The 18470-nt window shown below is 41.3% G+C and overlaps 1 protein-coding gene across 3 annotated transcripts in view; it reads right to left on the bottom strand.

The window, feature by feature from the left end:
* msrab (methionine sulfoxide reductase Ab) overlaps window positions 1–18470 on the bottom strand; it is a 68474-nt gene that overhangs the window by 22252 nt on the left and 27752 nt on the right. For all 3 annotated transcript variants that reach the window (XM_008399961.2, XM_017302484.1, XM_008399962.2), the window contains 3 exons: window positions 16861–16929; window positions 16624–16743; window positions 13140–13244 (listed from right to left, as the gene is read on the bottom strand). In XM_008399961.2, the coding sequence (XP_008398183.2) occupies window positions 13140–13244; window positions 16624–16743; window positions 16861–16929 (294 nt within the window). The remainder of the gene's footprint in view (window positions 1–13139; window positions 13245–16623; window positions 16744–16860; window positions 16930–18470) is intronic.

Here is an 18470-nt window from a genome sequence, read left to right as displayed (position 1 = left end):
TCCTGAGGGAAATCATTGGCTTTTCAATCACTAAATGTTCAATAAATAGTAACTCAGAGTGTCCAGGTTGGGTGATGCTTTTCAGAGCGGCCATATGCCAGAGCTACAACTGAACAGAACCCAAAACCGTTACTCTGTGTAAAACGATAATAATTAGCTGATGGTTTTTATCAAGCTTTGACATCTTTACATTACACAAAGTGTAAATCATTTTACAAACCGGCTAATAATATCAATCATAATAATCCAGTATCATAATACTGCCCACATCAATCTAAGAAATGTATATCAATCCATATTAGAGTTGCGGTAGACAGACACACTTTAATAAACAAATATTTATATTACTTATGAATTGGGCTAATTAGGTCTGTGGTTGTCCACTCTTTATTTAAAGGGGAAATATTATGCAATTACATTTTTTGAGTTTTACACAGTCTATCCACAGTGACAGTGGCTCTGTCTGTAGAGTAGTCATCCTGTGATCAGAAGGTTGTTGGTTCGATTCCAGCTTCGTCCTGCCACATGTGGCATGACGAAGTGTTAAATTGCAATGTGTTAAATTGCAATGTCAAATTTCTTCTACGTCTTGTTTGATGTATGAAACATTTTTATAACAACTGAAGTTACTTTAATGTACTATAAAATGGTACTTTGTGCCTGTAAAACACATAATGTTGCCCCAGCAGGACGGAGGTAGCAGTGATGCAAGACTGCTCTGTAGCTCAGGCTCGTCTCCCCAGAGACGAGTCGGGACTTCACACATTGGGACATGCGCCCAAAACTGCTCACATGGCATTGTTGGCGACAAGCAACAACTTCCCAAACACTGAGCTGTAAAGTTTGGATGAGAGGCGAAAGGTGAAAAGAAACGGGAGAAAAGTCCAGCTGCATCCTAGTAAAGCACTTCTGTTTGTCAAGACCTGGATAAGTGAGAAATTAGACCAGAAAAATACCAAAATTCAACATTTGTGCAATTTCATACAACAGCACTTGAGTTGACTTCAGTGCAATTTACTCTGAGCCTTAAAATCTGGCATGACATTTGGCAAAGCTGGGAATTACCCAGAGGATGCATTAAGCACTTTAACTAAGATGTCTGTTACTTCTGGCTGCATTCACCCAAGATGGCCGAAGCCTGACTACCGAAACCAAGGCCTCAAAGCAGCGGTTGAGTTTATGTTGCCTATTTTTATCCGTTGTAATAATTACTTGTGATCACAGTAAGTTAACGCTGCCGTAATACATCAGCAGTGCTGCTGCGTCGCCTTCCTGTGTTCACCACGGGAGAGTAACAATCTCCACTGACACAGAAAACGTCTCCTTGACACAGTAATCTGCATATCTTGTTGTCTTTAGATTAAACGTTACCTTACATCATGGAATGTCACAACCTATCTGCGCAGCGGCCTGCTGGAGCGGAACGGCCATAAGTATTCATCTGGTCGTCATTCAAATCAAATCAGACAAGCAACCAGCGGCTGCTCTGTGACACACACTGAATAAACTCACGAGAAGGGATGTTTGCTGCCTCAGAGAATCCGCTTCACTCAATGTTCCTCAATAAAACTACATTCTTGCGTGGTTCAAATATGATGAAAATGTGTATTGGAGGGGAAAAGCTGAATTATAGAAACCTGTGCTGACATTCAGGGGAAACGTTTTTCAAACACAAAGGAGAGCAGCAGTTACTGTATCCGTTCATACGTTCGTCCTACAATTATTTAAACAAAACAACATTAACTTATGAATCATTTTGGCATCAGTAACTTTGCATATCTTTTTGCGTAATAGCCAGAGGAAATATCTCACTTAAATATCAATTGTTATTGGAGAACTTTCCTTATGCTTTTATGAAGCAATAATGCATTAAATAAGATTTTTCCTTACATCTTAATCCCAAACAACATCCAGATGTTTTCCAGTAAAACCACTTCATACATTAACATCACGGCAGCGGATCGAGCAGAACGCTGCAGAATTTCTCACCCCTCCAGCGCTTGCATAGAAATTTTTTTCTGTGAAATATTGCTGAGTGATGATGCAATTCTGCAAAAATTTACTTCACTAAAGTTAATCTGTGAAAGTTTTTATATTCTCATAAGGAGAGCAGACAGTTCTTAAAGAACAATGTCACAACTATGTTCCAGCACTGTGATCAGACACCTTAATTAAACAATAAAAGTGAGTTGCAGTTTGTAAAAGTTTTCTTCCCCTAAGATTTATTTGCTTTTAGCTCTTTTCGACAACAAACTTAATGATGTTCCATTAGATTTTAATTGCTAGGCCAACAAACATAACTCAGTATTAGGACGAGGAAGGAAAATGGTCTTCGAAAATGTTCACAAATAAAAATAAAAAATTTGTGGCACGCATATATTCAGCCCCTTTACTTTCATGCCTCAAAATAAAATCCAGTGCAGGTTATTGCTTTCAGAAGTCACTTGATTAGTAAATATAGTCCAGATGTGTTCATTTTATTATCGGTATAAAAAACGCACGACCCATCAGGCAAATCATTTTGGCCCGACCCAGACCAAATTTTGGGTCTAAATTGTAGCAAAAAATGTATCTTCTAACAAGTAATTTGATAAAGTATTTGAAGACTAAACCATCTGAATGCCTCTCATTATAATTTATTAAAACACTCTGAATAGAAAGACTGTAGGCTTAAAAAGAAGAATAGTCGCCCTGTCCTACATAAAATAAATTTGTTTTAAAAAGCTAATTCTGAGAAGCATTAAGTACCGATTTATTGGTACGATCAGCATCGGTACCAGTGAGTACCTAAACCGAAATGCTCATACTCATAAGTTTTCCAGCTCAGGAAACCCAGCAGATGGCTTTGAATAACGGACTTGCAATACCCGATACGAGGATGCATGCAGCGACAGTGGACAGGAAAAACTCTGCTTTAGCAGAAAGAACCAGAACCTGATTCAGTACAAGTGACCATCCGCCACGAGCGACTGGAGGTTTGACAAGACAGAGCGGATACACAAAACAAACTGATGGAGACTTTCAGAGTTATAAAAAGTAAATAACGGAAGAGGGGGAATGTTTAGTTGTTACTATTTCAGCTGATGTTCTCCTCCTGGGAGCAACGCAGGTAAACAGAACATCAGACCAGAAGAATTAACAAAACTGAGAGAAAACATACAGATAACAGCTTAAAAATGAGCAAATGATGCGATTTAGAGGGTAGAAGAAGAAGAAAGTAGCAGAGCAAAATATATGTCCATAATCGTCTCTATAAGATCCTCGTCTCCATGACTAAAAATCAAACAAAACCCCCCATAAAAAGAAAGAAAAAAATAAAACCTCCCGCCTTCGCCTCACTCTCTCCATTTTTAACAGCCCCCTTCGTTATTTTCTACATCCATCAAAGGCGGCAGTAATTATTAATGAGAACCTCCCTGTTCTCTCTGCATTATGCATGAGAGCCTTGCCTCTGAAAGCAGAGGGTAATGGGGGTGGACAGAAGAGGAGGGGCCAGAGGTCACACATGTGCACACACACATGCACACACCGCCTTGAGGGGTCACTGACCTACGCCCGCCGAGATGAAAATATTAATTAATAGCCCCTCCCAAAAACGGGAGAATTTTAACGTGGCTCCTTTAACTTCCACGGAAGCTAAAGTCAAAAGGAAGTGGGAGGGTGGAGGAGGCGGGTGGAGGGGGTGTCGCTAAGGGAGTGACTCTCTCCTGGAGACAGTCATGCACAAACCTAAGGACTCAAATGTACACGCAAACACTTTTGGTTGTCTTCAAACCCGCTGAGAATTGCTGCAGCTCTGTAAAATCTCTTCCAGTGTTTTTGTTGCAAGGAGGGAAAAAAATGGCTCCACTCAAGTTGTCCCTGCTGGCTGCCGGGGATAAAAGCCTGTCATTTCCCCCCACGTCCAACTTTCCCTTCAGGTCTCTGCTTCCAGATTTTGCTCTAATTCTCCGTTCTCCTCCGGCTCGAGGCTCGTCGCTTGTTAATGCCTGTCCTTCTAGACTCCGTTTGTAACTGTCTGAGCCAAAATCGAAGATCCTGTAAAATGAGGGGTTTGAGATGATTCGTCTTGCAGAAAGCACAATAGAGTCTCACCTCAGTTCAATTTTAGAAGATAGAAATATAATAAGAAGGTATCAGTTTGAAAATGATGTTGATATTTATGAGAAAGGAATGAGAGACTAAGATTTTATTTGCTTTAGAACTTTCTATTATTTTCTTTCTGCAGTAACTAGCTGCGTTTCCGTTGTACATAATTGGGCAATTTCACGTTTCGAACATACATTCACTTAATGGAAACACACCAATTTTGAAAAAAACTCATTTGTTGATTAAAAGTATCAAAATTTGCAAAATACTTTTTTCCAATCATGAGTCACCTGATCAACAACTAGATGTTTCCACTGGCAGAAACCATGAAGAAGAAAACAACAGGAAGTGGTAGGAGAATGACGGCGCGCCGCCATTTTTAACGGTTTATTGTCTGAACAAACTTATTCACGTGTGAATTTAAGTAAATTTCTTATTTAATGGAAACAGCACAATTGCAAAAACTGTATTTTTTCAACATTAGAGGAATATTGACAAAGTTTTACACACATCTGTAATGGAAATCCAGCTGCTGGTAAACACAGAAAACCCTCACCTGCTGCCGGTGTCCAGTTATTGTTGGGGTTTTTCTATACCTGGCACGTTTTTGAGCATGAAGGAAGAATATTTGATCTCAAAATTATTGCACTAGTTCTGTCCAATTAGATAGTGGTAGAGCGAACACTAATGAACAATCTAATGAATTTTCTTTTACGCCTTTTTTCCTTTTTATCTTTTCATCATCATCCCCTTGAATATAATATCAACCCAATAACATCTGTAAAAACTGTAACCTTGCCCCCCATCTGTTCCAACATCAAAAGGAGATTACTTAATGCTGATGGGGTTTTATTTTTGTTTTTTTAATTAGAGAAATACACAGAAAGACCTGTAATTCCAGATAGATGCAGAGATCCCCGTACATGTGTGATAGTAGTAGTGTTTGTGCCGTGCCCTGCAGGCCCGTTCCGGCTGCGTGCGTGCCAGCAGAGCTCTCTCCTCCTCCTCTCTCCTCTCGACTTCTATTTTTGCCCTGTTCTTATGTAAGCCGCTGCTAACGCGCTGGAGACAGAGGCAGAGTACGGAGCAGGGATGGTGAGAGCCTCCCTGGTGGACACACACACACACCTGCACACACGTCCATACGGGCTGCGTACGCATGCAAAGGCACGGAAAGGGGAGCAGAAAGGGACGTTATGCTTGCACATACAGAGGCGATATTAAATCACAACGGTGACTCTGCACATGACACATCATGCACATTACCACAGCCGTTTTCTAGAAAGGGGAGCACATCTCGCTCGGTTATTATCTGATTGCTCATTAAATACACAGAGAGACACAAGCAGGCTGAGTTTACACTCTGCAGTCGCTTCACGCGTTAAAAACAGCTTTATTTTCTGCTTTTAGTGGCGCGGCGCTCTCTAACATGATCACTTCATGGTTCTGGGCGCGCTGTCAGAACACTGTAACTCTGGCCCTTAACTGTTTATTTTTAGCTGCTTCTAAATGGAATAAGTGAAGCTTGCTGCCACTGCAGAAGATCAAAATTTTTACTCCTCAAAATGTATAACCGTCAACATTAGACAGTAGTTTTACTCAGCAGCTTTTTTTGAGGCAGATTTGCATAAAAATTATGCTCATCAATATTAATGGATTCCAGAACAACTCCACATATTTTCATTTTGTTATATTTATTGCCTTTTTAAAATTAGATTACAACAGGAGACGGAGCCAATCTGATCTCATATCAGTATAAATTACTGTAGTAATTCCTGGATCAGATATTGGACTTTCCATCCTCTCAGTCAAATGATGATCCTGTGTTGCTGCAGGTCTTATTTTGCCAGACTGTCAGGTTTTATGTACTGTGGTAGAAAGTTGGAGTACCCAGAGAGAATGCGTGCATGCATGGGGAGAACTTGTAAACGCCATGCAGAAAGACCCTAGCCCAGATTTTGAAGTGTGAACACATGGAAAGCCCCACCGTCTTCTGAGATACCCCAGTGTTAAAAGTAAAGCAAAAAAAATGCAAGAGTCTTACATGCTTTTTGCAAAAATTTAGAGTGGTGGGGATTGTCTCTGTGAAGAGACAGCAAACTGCTGTAAGAGAAGCAACTAAGAGCTTCAGAAAGAGCAGGAAAGAAAACTCAAATACAGAAAATTGAGATGGAATATGTAGGACATGGAAATGTCTGCAGCCTGTAGAGGCTATTTTATTGTTTTTTTGTTTTCAGATCAAACATCCAAAAGTCAGGCAACATAAGTCCAAAGTCAGGAACTTCAAAGTTGCATTTTACATTTTTTTAATCCCGTTTGGGCCAAATGAACAAAGATCCATTTTCTATTGTTTTCTAATGGTCCCACTGTTTTTCAAAGTACAAAACAAAAAAATCTAACAATTACATATACCTTATACAAATTATACAGATTTAACATAATTCAAAGAAACAAACAACAAATAAATTGATCTATTAGCCGTATATTTCATGAAAGACTCAGTACAACACTTAATAGTAATATTTACAATCTAGACATTAAAAAGAAGCTGCTGCTTAGCGCAAATTGTGTTAATCCCTAACAAAACGTATTAAAAATGACAAATTGCTACTTCATTAAGCTTATGAATACCTTATATTCAAAACAGTAGTGCAACATTTTATAACATTTTAAGGTTAACTTCTGCAGCTGCAAATCTAAACATTTTCAGTTTGAGAAGTTCTGTTGGATCTATGATCAGTAAGGTATAAAAATAGGCTTGGCTTGTTTCCAGTGAAGTAAGATTGATCCTCCAATAGCTACAACAAGATTCCCTGAAGTGCACTGGACGGATAAGTTACTCCAACGAGAGCAATAGATCAGGAAAGGCTTCATCTGACATTAAATCTAAGAGACCTTGTGCGGTTCTGCACCTGTAATGTCTTCGGTCATAACTTGAACAAACGCTGACACTTAAATCTGAAAAAATGCTCAAATGGTTGCAGCCATTTTTATTTTTCGATTTTATGTTCTTGTCTTTATTATCCATCCATCCATCCATCCATCCATCCATTTTCTTACACCCTTGACCCCTAGTGGGGTCGGGAGGGTTGCTGGTGCCCATCTCCAGCCAACGTTTCGGGCGAGAGGCGGGGTACACCCTGGACAGGTCGCCAGTCTGTCGCAGAGCAACACAGAGACACACAGCCATGAACACACACACTCACACATAGGGACAATTTAGAGAGACCAATTAACCTGACAGTCATGTTTTGGACTGTGGAAGGAAACCGGAGTACCCGGAGAAAACCCACGCATGCACAGGGAGAACATGCAAACTCCATGCAGAAAGACCGGGGCCGGGAATCGAACCCAGAACCTTCTTGTTGCAAGGCAACAACTCTACCAACTATACTCCACTTATTTATTTCAAAGCAAGAAATAGACATCACACATTAAGGCATTTTGAGGTTAAATCAGACTTGTGGAAGTCTTGGTGAACTTATTTATTTTTCCATGAACCATTGAAGGAAATGACAAAAACCTCAGAAGAAGACACTGAGGGCAACTTCTTTCTGTGAACAAAAATGGAGTGGCATCAGATGTTAGTGGTTGTAGGATTTATCTTTTGCTATTGCTAGCACTAGACCCATGTGTTTGTTATGGTTGTATTTACCCAGAATGCCCTGCACTATAGTCCGCTTCCTGCTTTTGGAGCGATCTCCTCTTTGCATCCAAACTGCGTCAGAGTTCACTTCAATCAAACTGAGACCTAACTTTTAGAGGTTGTGTTTTTAGTCCTCATCAGAGTTTGAATACATATTCACACTTCCACAAACAAACCGAACAAACTGGAGTTTGATTAAAACGGACTAAACAGAATGCACTCTTAGAGTCTAATACGTTTTTATGCATCATAAATACCTTATTCCATAATGTCCTTGCAAACACAAGACTTCTTTGAAAACATACATTACAAAATGTATTTCATCAGAATTAAATGGGGGTTAAAACTCAACCCCCACAATGCATACACTCATGCTGCAATCTCCATAAATTAGGGTCGCAGCACGTGTGAGAGTGTAATGACTGGCACCTGGTAATGAGCAGGCCATCATCAGCCAACCAAGCAGGAGGAACGGGGTCAGGTTAGGAGAGTGTGGGGGTGGCTGGGGCCACAGGTCAGAGGTCAAGGCCTCCTCATGGGAGTGGGGTTTGCTTTAGACGGCAGGAGCACCCCTAACATTAAGGGACGGGGTGACACAGGGGATATGAGGAGGTACCCCAACAGGGAATTGGCGTGTGTCGCAGCCAGCTGGGGTTAAGATATTATATAAAGGAATATTCATGCTCATTTCAGCTGTCAGAAAGAAACTGCTGCCAGATGGAAGACAGCTTGATTTATGTCCGTTTGATTGTTTGACCCTGTATCTGTGATGAGCTGCAAAAGTGTATCTTCATTTTGTGGATCGGCGCTGCACAGCTTACAGGGGAATCTAAAAATCCAGGTTTTGCGAAATGTCAAAACAAACCGACAACGACTTCATCTCAAAAACGTGTCAGGCAGATATGCAGAAAGTCTCTTTTCCGACAATCCCACTCCACAAATGTTTCCAAACCGGTGTGAGCGTGCGTGTACGTGCAGACGTTATCAAATGAGGACAGCTGCGTCGGCCATTTTAGCTGTGCATTTGTGTTTTTGTGTCTATCGGCACACGCCTGAGTTGCCTGTTCACTGACGCAGCATCAGCAAGCCCACACCATAAATACTGCATGGCCTCAAAAAATAGAGAGGATGAATGCAATGAGGGAAGAGGAAGTACAGGGGAGGAAAAGGGATCAGGAGGAAACAACAAGGAGGGTGGGAAAGCATAGGTTGCTAAGATGAAGGGCGGCTGGGGGTTGAAGAAAGGGATGGAGAGGAAGAGAAGATGGGGGGGAAGGAGGATGAGGAACTGGAGGAGATAGTGACTAAGAGATAAAAGAGGAGCGAGTGGATGTGAGTGTGTTTGTGTGATGAGCGGATGGCCTGAGGGAGCGGCCGAGTCAGCGTGCCGCTCTGCGGATGTACCGAAGGGGCTCCGGGCCGTTTGCTCACTCACTCGCCCCTTCGCTCTGTTCGCTGCAAAGAGGACAAGGGTGGAGGGGGAAGGGGGTGCAGGTGAACCTGACAAGTTGGGGGAGGATGGGAAAATGTGCAAACATGAAGAGAACACAAAAACTGAGGGGGAAACGGGGGAGAAAGAGGAAAACCAGAAAAAGGGTAAAAGGGGGGAAACAGAAAAGTAGAGGGTTGCAACTGATGCATAGATGCAGAGACGGGAAGACAGAGAGAAGCTGCACAAAATGATCCATTTTCCACTGCTTAACCACAACGTTTAAGGAAATCATTAAGGAAAACATAACCTACAGGCCTCTGAAGGTATTTGAGAACAATAAACTGTAAAAAAATAAACAAAAAAAATTACATGAGGCTATTAATGGGCCTTATTTGCATGTTTATGTTTATGTGCATTGGTTAAAGTGCCGCCACATGAATATTTATCCCGAAATCAAACAACCTTTTCAGTCATGATGATGAAACAGGACTGCTGTGACCCTCTGACACAAAGAAGCCACTTTGTTGACAATTTGTTTGTGCCTGAGAACTGTGCATGAGCGCATGCGAAGGTATGCTGCTGAGGGCTTGTCAAAACACAGACATAAGAAACTTATGATATGGAAGCGTGTTGAATCGAGGGGGGTATCGAGGGGTGGAGGGGGTTTATGCAACATCCCAGGGAAGCCAGCGGATTGAGACTAGCGTTGCTGAATATGGAAAGAGGGCACACAGCAAAGGCTGCTGGGAGTTTCTGATTGGCTGCTAATGTTGCTATCCAGGCCGGGATTGGTGGAGCCGATGCAGCCCGACATCACGTTGTTGGGACTAAACCCTTTTGAACTAAGGCAAAGCAGCAAAGGCACAGATATCAAAACACATTCACCCGCGCCCACGCGCACATGCATGCACGCATTTGCAGCTGCACATATTACATGCAACTAAATAAGTACCTATGCACGGTTTCAATCACATGCCAACACTGATTATTGAATAAGCCTGGCCTCCGTGCTGATGCACATCAGGAGGAAACAGAATCCCAAAACACTCTTTGGCTTTTCCCCACATACCATCTCGAGTGAATCTACACAGGTCAAAGCGGAAAGAGCAAACTTCTTTAATTTCTTCATTCTCTTTTAAGCCCAGCTCTAAGGTGGACAGAATAAATTGAAGCTTAAGCATGCATGAAGGCACAGCCAGCGGGCCGCTTTCCACCACTCCACGCTACATTTGTCAAATCAGAAGAATTTCTGCTACACGTGAACCCCGGATCTGAGAGCAGGGGAACGATTCGCATTTAAGTCACGCGTGAGGAGCAGAGCTCCTAGAAAAATTCTTATATATACGAGTACTTTTGAGTTTGCGGTGATTTTTCAATATGTCGGCCGGTTTTAACTGTGACTAACAAAACAGAGTGCATAGAAAATTAGCTGCATGCTATTAATAAAACATGAGATGAGCCACTGCACTGTGATCGGGGGAAATGTATGACGACTCCTTTGGCCTCGCTGCCTCTGCCCTGTGGCGTGTCGGCTCAACTCTGTCTGCGACTTTGCCTGTGGTAAGACGTGTCTCTTCCCTCGGCTACTGTGAAGAGGGGACTAATCTCTTCTAATCAGGAGAATGTGGTTCTCAGATAAACAAAAAAAAAAAAAAGTCTATGTCTTCCCCTGCCTCCCGTCTTAAACATACTGAACAATGGGTCGGCCTAAACAGCTGCCACCAAACAACTCATAACTCATCTGATTTATTTTACAACACCAATAAAAACTTTTTCACAGATCATCATCATGCAACTTCAATCTTCAAAGTATTTTATTGCTGTTCTTGTGTGACAGACCAACATAGAATAGAGCGTTATTGTAAAGTGGAAAAGAAACAAAAATATGGAAGGTTTAGTAAAAATAAAGATCTTCACCAGAGGTAAAGCATGCATTTGTTTTACCTGTTATAAACTCAGCTGTATTTCTCTATTAATTTTGAAGATTGCCACAGATTTAGGTCTGAACTTTGACTGGGCCATTTTAATACATTGATAAATTTAGATTGTAGATTTAGCTGTACGGTTAGGCTCAGCCTGTGGGAAGGTGAACCTCCACCGTATTTTCAAGTCTTTTGCAGCCTCTTACATTTGCCCGACTTTGACCAGTTTCCATGTCCGTGTTGATATAAAGCTGCATGATGGGACTCTGTGTTTAATGTTATGGATTCTTTAATGTGTTAGTTTTCTACCACATAAAGTTTTGCCTAACGGCCAAAAACGTTATTTTGTTTCTTCCGACTAAAGTACACTATTCCATGTGTTTTCTGTGCAGCTTACATAAATTGTGACAAACATTGATTGTTTTTCTTTAAAAAAAAAAAAGTCTTTTTTGCCAGTCTTCCATAAAGACCAGGTATATGTAGTGCACTGCTAATAGTTCTGATGGATCGTTGCAGCTCCTCCAGAGTAGTTATGAACCTTTTGGCTGTTTTTCAACCTGTGTTCTGCTGTTTGCTCTAGATTTGTGCCGCTTCTTGGAGTAGATCTGTTACCTTAGCTCTGATTTGTTCTTTTTCTAAACTTTTGTTCATTTATTTTTGGTTGAGGCATTGAATGTTTGGGCTACTGTTTTTGGAAGTTGCGCAGCTGCAATGATTTTTGCTTTTGAACAGTTGCTATGACGCTTAACAGAGGAAATGACTTATTTTTGTCACCCAGGACATGTTACTGTGGAGTATTGTCTCTGTCGGCCTGATATTGTTAACATTCTGTCATGAGATTGTTAAATATCTACCGAGTCTTACATCAGAAATTTATTTAGACTGATTCAAACTCTGACTGCTGCTGGAGATCCTTCCTTCCCACAGCATCAACGACTCTGGATACTTGAATGACGAGAGTTATGGCAGCATTTAGTTTCTCTTTGTGATGAATAAAGTGTTTTTGAACTGAAGTGAATTTGGTTATGTTCTCTAACAGACTGAAGATGTCTCAATAGAATAGCTGGATTAATTAAAGAAACTAAATTACACACACAGGGAAAAACTGTTTACTAAAGAGATTAACAATGGTTCGCTTTGAATTTCATTTAGGGATATTAGAGTAAAGGGGGCTGAATGCATATGTACACCAAACACTTGAAATTTATGAGTGAAAAGACAAAAAACTGTAAAATCATCAAGGATACGAATTCTTTCCTAAGTTATTTAATGACATTTCCTAAAGTGATGCTACTGAAAGAGCTGCGTGCGCCTCTTAGGGCTGAAGGTCGGGCCTATGAATCTTTGATCCGTCTTTCCTGGTCCCACCCTCCCTACATTCAATATGAGCTAGCAGAGTGCCACTTGGCCCGTTCCTGCCATCTCACACACATACGCACACACACACACACACCCTCCATGTGTCCTCCTGGTGCATTAATGTTCTTACATCACCTCCTCCAGTGAGCACAGAAAACAAGAGAGCTCCAGACTCGAAGAGATGGAGAGATGGCTTTTAGTGGGGGATGGGTACGCTGTGCACGTGTGGGTGGCAAATATGTGGCAGGCTTCACAATAATGCAGCAATATGCATCATAAGGCAAACACTTAAATCAGGCACAATTTACTCAAAAAAGGTCACATTTTCTAAATTAATTTGCTCCAAGAGGCTCAAGTTTATAAAAAGAATATGTTTACATTATTCGTATATACAAAATGTTGTTTTTTGTTTTTTTTTTAAGTGCAAGATGTGCACAGTGTAAGAAATGCTTTTTCAACAATTTTGGCTTGAATGTGGCACCACAGTGGTGTGCACCATCATGGATGGCTGGGTCTCAGACACATTAACACTGTCTGGCATTGACTTGCACCCATGAGACCTTCCCCCCACTGCAACATGCACGAGCGCATGCCTGGGCATCACCCTTCTGCTCCAATACACTCTCGCCCCCTTGGGATGGCTCCTTTTTGGAGGGTGACTGCAGTTTGTTTGGATGCGCGCTCCTCCTACCTTGTGTAGGATCGTGATTCTCCCAAAACTGTCTGAGGAGTTCCTCCAGGCTGATGTCTTGAGGGGAGAAGACCACCCTCACCACCTCAGTGTGGGCCGTCAGACCTGAGGGGGAATCACAACGTGACATCGCTCAAAACAAATGCCATCCACCTCATACTCTTTATTTTCAAATACACAACATGCTTAGTACTAAAAATAAAAAGAAATTCCAGGTTTAAAGTTGAAGACGAGAGAATCAGAGTCCATGCACCACAGGTAGAAAACATTCAGGCTGAATCTCCTATGAGCTGTTATTTCTCATGGCACCAGAGGAGAAAGAGAAAAACAGAGGGATGCATGGAGAGAGAGAAGGAAGGCAAAGAAAAAGATGGAGCTTATGGTGGAGGTTGCCAAAAGCTCACAGATACTCATTCCTGTTTGCAGCTGCCAGAATACTGAAGCCTCAGCGAACTGCCTGCAGGCGCTCTCTAACTGAGGGCTGCTTTAGGTCTCATATGTTCTGCATGTGCATCTGTGCGTGTTCATAGCAGAAACAGTATTTTACATTTCTTAACATAGACATATTTTATTAGTAAATGAGGCATCATCTAAAATCTTGCAGCACAGTAGAGGTAATATAACTGTAGACCTATTGAACAGCGATCACTGAGTTCACATAAATCCAGGCTTGATTTGCTAACAAGCCTGGGAAAAATTAAAATAAAACATGTATTTTCATATGATCATCTTAGAAAGAAAAAAAAATCATAAACAGCTGCCTGCCAACAAATAATATGAATATATTGGAAGCATTTACATATTTTTGTACTGAAATGGCAGTTTAGGAGCATTAAATGCTCGTTAACAGCAACAAACTGTACAGGCTAGTAGCAGCTGCAGAGACATTAGCCATAACCAAAAGCAGCAATTTCATTTGGAACAAACAAGATCTTCTCAGGAAAAGGTGACCATGAGCCACGACTCTCAAAGCTTGTTCCACATGTAGAGGGTGAAAGGCTGGGAAAGATCAGGACCAGCAAAGCTGCAGAGCTTTCATGTTCTGCTGAAGGACCATTCAGTCAGCTGAAAAATCAACAAGCCAGCCTGTTTAACTCCTCTGCCACTGAAAACAAGCAACTCTGGACACCAATTAAAATGAGTAAAGCTAGGAATAGAGCTTTTACATTTGTTCAAAGATGTACTGATAAAGTGTCAATGTTCACATATCCTGAAGTACGCAGGCTTTTTTGTATTAAAATGTCAGGTTTTTGTAACATAAAAAAAAAACATGTCAAAAGTCATATGTGACAATAATCTTTTACAACTAAAATGCAAAACAAACAAATCCTTCAAGAAAAGGAAAAATAAATTGAAAAATGTGCAATAATGTTTGTACAGTGTGCACACCCTTACAGTAATTTTAAACCACTTTTTGAGTTGTATGCATTTATGTAATTATTTTCCCTCCCCCTCAAAAAGTTAATCATTTCTTTACAATAAAACATGTAATTTATTGCATCCCACAAAAATAAAATGTGAACAAAGTTTTTTCTTTAAGTCATGAATTATATTAGTATTTTAATCAGCCATCCCTGGAAAGATATTTTTTACAGCTGGCATAATAACCTGAACTTGACTGCATTGTATTTTAGCAAGAACTGAATTAGAATACACTTAATTAAAAGGAATGTTTTTAATTTAATGTGAATGTGACTATATAATTGAACTGAATTTACTAAATTGGATCTTTTTCTTCTTTTTAAGAGCCTTGAGATAACACCTGTTGGGAACTGACATTGTATAGAGTTAAATTGAAATATATCTATAATGTAGCAAGCATGTTTCAATATAGCAATTGTAGCAAAAAATTAATTAAATAAAACTGTTATTTATGCATTTACAAATAAAAAACAGAGTATTTATAACACCATATGTGAAGAGACTGAGCTGGAAATGAGCTAAAACAACAACTTTTTTATTTTAGGCAACATCTTATAATAGAGATGGTAACTTTACCTGACCTCATGCTGTTCTAAACAGTGGGCCTTCAAATGTATCTTAATTCATTGCTTTGGTTATCACTGCAGCTGTAACTTTGTTCATGAAACCTTTTTCTCCACAACTACAAGAGGTTCATGTTTTTTGTCTTTCTAACTGTAAATGTAAGAGATTGGGGTCCTGACCTGCAGGGCATCTACCATGTTTTGTGTCTTTTCTGAAGGATTTGCAAAAAAAAAAAGAAACAAAAAATGCCAGAAGGGCCTTTGAGCTCATTTCAGAGTACAGAACGGTTTCAATAAATGGCAGGAAGTCGTATTATTGGTTCAATCATTTTACCCAGGTTCTTCGTAAATAACATTTTTCCTTCCACAGCTTTGCATTCTGTGTTGCAATTGTCTGGCGCATTAGACTGTGCTTGTGCTGTAAATGAGGTAAATTATGCTGATTGATAATAAGATGCTCCTCCCTCTATGCATACACAAAGGGAATTTCTGACTGCTCTCCATCCTCCCCTGTTTCTGTCAGTCAGGCCATCCACCTGCCTGCCTCTCCTTTCCCGTCTCTTCTGACAGTTCCATCAGCCGTCTCAGTCAGCCTGTCCTGCCACGGCGGCGCTGACAGCTCCTCGGCCGCGTGCCGTCGCAGTGTTCCGCTCCGTCATGGCCACTGGAGCGACGCCTGCACTCTCTGAGCCGACGGACAGGACCACTGCTTTTTTCTCACGCTTTTTGTTTTAAACCTCCCTTAAAAAGTTTATTTCGCTCATTCCTTCGCTTGGAGCACTTAAGTCTCGTCGTTTTACTCATCCTTCTCTATTTTCCTCCACAGATGACCATCTTGTTTCTAAGAAGCTGAGAGAAGCAGCAACAGGGGAGGTTGCTGGTAGAAACCATGTGAAGGAGCATCCTGTCGGTGCTCTTCATGCTGCGCCTGCACCTCGACTCAAAGCCTCCCCCCTCCTCATAAAGTCCCAAACGAACAGCTGAACATCTTCATTTTCAATATGCATCACCTTCCTACGAATCCATTTGACTGCTACAATAACATAACGGGAATTTTCTTAACATTACGATCAACAAGAACAGAATCTGTTTCTGCAAATCACATTCTGTGGGAAAGAAGCCCATGTATGGCGCCTTCGACGCAGAAACCTCCGTTACTAAAAAAAACACCGCAATACAGCACAGCAGAGAGCAAAATCCTCACAAGTAGGTCATGTGGGGGTGGGGACGTTGGGGGGGTGCAGCCCATCTGGAGCAGTGCATTCTGAGTAGTTGACTGCAGATGAAGGGAAGAACCAAGACGAGAGAGCTTTATTTAAAACAATCTTCCTCTGCATCCGCTTCCTTTTTTCTTTAAATTCTCTTTAACCTTGACACTTGCAGCGTCAAACGTTCTGCCAACCTGTTTCACTTCCTCGCAGGAAGGCAGAAGGATCTGTTAGCGGGAATCGGAGAGTGGGAGGTGTAAATACCAGTAAAAAATGTGCAAAGTGCAATACCTGTGCAGACTTCATTGTAGGTCGGGTTGGGTGTGAAGCCCCCGGCGAAGCCCACCTGGGTGGAGAAGACTCCTGGAAGCCGCCAGAACAGCTTCTCAGCTCCCCAGAAACAGCCCATTCCTGCACACACACACACGCACAGAGGCACAGTTAGGCCTTTTTGCACTGCGTCACACAGAGATTTCATGAATGCGGTGAAGTTTCAGGCTTTATAAACGGATGACTGTGCCACCTCACCAAACATGATGGTTTCCATGCCTTCTGGAAAAGGCTCCACAGTGGGATTCCCGTTAACGGCATGCTTGTCTGTGAGGTAAAACAGTGGAAAATGTGTTATGGGATCATAACAGTAAAACGAAACAGCGTGACTTTCAGTGTGTTAAGGAGCCTGAACGCAGCGTTGAGTCGGCCTCAGGGGCTCTCATTTAACAACATCCTGACCCAGGCTGACGGATCAGAGCTACGAGAAGACATTTAAGAGATTACACAGCTTTGATTGTCCCTCTGAATCTCCCTGCCGTTCCCTCTGTATACAACAACACACATTTAAGCCATTATAGTTCTGCTTTTATTACTCAGATGGCTCAAAAGTCCAATCAAAGTTGAGATAACAAGGTGTCACCTGATCTGCAGATGTAACTGTATCAAAAGGTGGTTGTGCTACATGTTGACTCATGAGGATAAAATACAAAAACACACCGCACTTTTCAGGTTTTATTTGGGATTTCATTTCATTTCACAATAAATCCCAGAAAAACAAATTCAAGTTTATTGTTGTTCAAAATGTGGAAAAGTTTGATTAACAACAGGATTTACAACATATAACACACGTGATCGATGTCAACGGGTAATATGTCTGATAGAATATTTAATATAGGAAATATTCACTGAACTCTGACCCAGAACTACACAGCCTTCTGGAGGATGTAGGCTGCTGAAACCTTTCCTACAGGGGTTGTAGCATCCAAGCCAAGGCTGGTAGCATCAACTAACTCACTCGCCCTCTGGTTACCTAGCAACAACTTGTTGAGTAACTTGCGCAGCAGCAGTTTAAGGTTATGCCACTGTGGCTCAAAAATGCTTCATAATGTCGAGTAAAAACTATGGATAAAAGAGGAAAGGTCATGCCATAGGTTTTATACTAATTCAAATATTTAAAACAAAAAACTCATCAATAATTATCAATATCAACTGATACATTCTTCAGCTATATTAACCAGCCCTATCTCATCACAGTGAAAACATCCAACTATAAACAGAGTGCAGAAACAGTGCAGCCTGAAATTAGAGTGCTAAATGGGAGGTGTGTGTGTGTGTGTGTGTGTGTGTGTAGGTGTGTGTGTGTGTGTGTGTGTGTGTGTGTGTGTGTGTGTGTGTGTGTGTGTGTGTGTGTGTGTGTGTGTGTAGCCCTCAGATATGTCAGGAGGATTAAGGTTTAAGAAGACTGAGGTGACTTAGCGTGCAAATCTCCACTCAGCAAGGCTGGTTTGTACTGCAACCACTAATAGTTGTCTCCAGATAAACAGGCCACAGCGTACACCAAGAGCTTAGCTGTATGTCGGTAATGGATGCTTACTCCAAGTTCCATGAGGTGATCGCTTATTGTCCGATTAAGTTACGTTATGTGTGACACTGACCTGAATACTAACAATCACTAATCTGATACAGACAGAATAGTTCATTTCCTAGATAGGCCTGGATGATCCTTAGCTGTGACAAAAGGCCAAAGACCATTAGCTACCTGCCGTTTGCTTCAGACTTAAAGGAGATTACGATAAAGACAGACCACACTGAAGCACTGAAAAGAAAATGTTTTCCCATGCTGGGACTCTAAAGATAAGGTCTTT

Source organism: Poecilia reticulata, linkage group LG22 (genome assembly GCF_000633615.1).
Source record: "Poecilia reticulata strain Guanapo linkage group LG22, Guppy_female_1.0+MT, whole genome shotgun sequence".
NCBI lineage: Eukaryota > Metazoa > Chordata > Actinopteri > Cyprinodontiformes > Poeciliidae > Poecilia > Poecilia reticulata.
Note: the sequence above shows the minus strand (reverse complement) of the source record. Positions and strands in the feature narration are given on the sequence as shown.